Source organism: Seriola lalandi, unplaced genomic scaffold, assembly GCF_002814215.2.
Source record: "Seriola lalandi dorsalis isolate HSWRI2012SDOR001 ecotype SW California unplaced genomic scaffold, Sedor1 jcf7180002054911, whole genome shotgun sequence".
Lineage (NCBI taxonomy): Eukaryota > Metazoa > Chordata > Actinopteri > Carangiformes > Carangidae > Seriola > Seriola lalandi.
This window is the reverse complement of record NW_019525463.1, coordinates 1,172,963-1,174,324: the sequence shown is the minus strand read 5'-3', so window position 1 is coordinate 1,174,324 and position 1,362 is coordinate 1,172,963. Positions and strand designations below refer to the sequence as shown.

The 1,362-nt window shown below is 39.1% G+C and overlaps 1 gene segment (V, D, J or C); it reads right to left on the bottom strand.

Moving 5' to 3' along the window:
* The window catches only part of LOC111673113 (Ig kappa chain V region BS-5-like), a 3,132-nt gene extending 1,782 nt beyond the window's left edge, over positions 1-1,350 (bottom strand). The window contains 2 exon segments of the V gene segment in view: positions 976-1,130; positions 1,223-1,350. Of these exon segments, the coding sequence occupies positions 976-1,130; positions 1,223-1,274 (207 nt within the window).
* Between the last annotated feature and the right edge of the window lie 12 nt (positions 1,351-1,362).

The following is a 1,362-nucleotide window of genomic DNA, read 5'->3' as shown; positions in this document are numbered from 1 at the left end:
GAAGGTTGTATTGTTGTTTGACTGTGTAGGTTGACAGTAGCTGATCACTGGTGACTGGAGTTGACTGATGGTCAGGTGAAGTACTGAGTGAAAGTTAAACTGTTTGGAGGAGACGGTTCTAGACTGTTCCATCTTTGTGATGTCACTGACACAGAAGAATCACAAAGTTCTGATCATTAACTGATGATGATGATGTGGGTTAAGACTTTCTGTCAACAGAAACAAAGCATCAATAATTCACATACTTCATCTTCAGAAGCAAATATTGTAGTTTTTACTCTACATTTATCTGACAGCTGTAGTTAATACTTATTTCTAGATTGATTTTTATGTATAAAATATTGATAATGTTTATGATGAATAACATGATGAAGTGTTTTGGTCTTTTATCTGATGAAAAATAAACGGAAACCATGGGGTTTCAACAATCCTGTAATATTTACATGATTTCGGTTTCAATGATCTTAAAAATATCACAGTAATTTAAAAAAAAGAGGACATGTATTAAACACAATAAAAATCCAGTGCACTGAGTGTACTGAAGAAGATTTGTAGTTAATCATGACTCGAATATGTGATGAGGCAACAGTTATCAGTTTTGATATTTAATAAGAAGAGAATATTATGTGGTGTCATTAGATTGTAAGGAATTAAAAATATTCAATAGTACTTTATTGTGAATGTGTGTTTAGTGCTTGGTGAGGTGACTGTCAGCTCTGTGTTCAGTGGTCTGTGTCAGAGTCTCTTCCTGCTCTAACCGCTCAGTGTCTCTGCAGTCTGACTGAGGGAGGTTTTTGTACGACTACAAATCACTGTGTGAACACTCCACCACTGTGGTAACTCTGACAGTAATAAACTGCTGCATCTTCAGTCTGAACTCCACTGATGGTCAAACTGAAGTCAGAGCTGCTTCCACTGCCACTAAACCGAGCTGGTGTTCCTGTGAGACGTGTGCTCACATATTGTATTAGGAACCTGTCCAGATTTCTGTTGGTACCAGAACATGCACTGACCAATATTAGCATAGTTGGAATAAACAGCTGGGCTGGTTTTACAGGTGAGAGTGACAGTGGATCCTGGAGTAGTTGTCTCTACTGGAGGCTGAGTCACAGTTACCTGACCGCTGCATCCTGCAGACAAAAACAAATCATTCATTTATCAGCAGAAAGAAATGAGAGAAAAGGCAGCACATCATGTTTCAAATGTTGCTGAGTGAATCAACCTGTAAAACAGCAGCAGGCCAGCGTCCAGATCAGGATGGTGATGAGAGTCATGGTGGTTGTGCTTTCTGCTGTGTTGACTGACAGATCTGAGTCCTGCACTGTTCAACTCACAGGACTATAAACCTTCTCAGTTCACTGG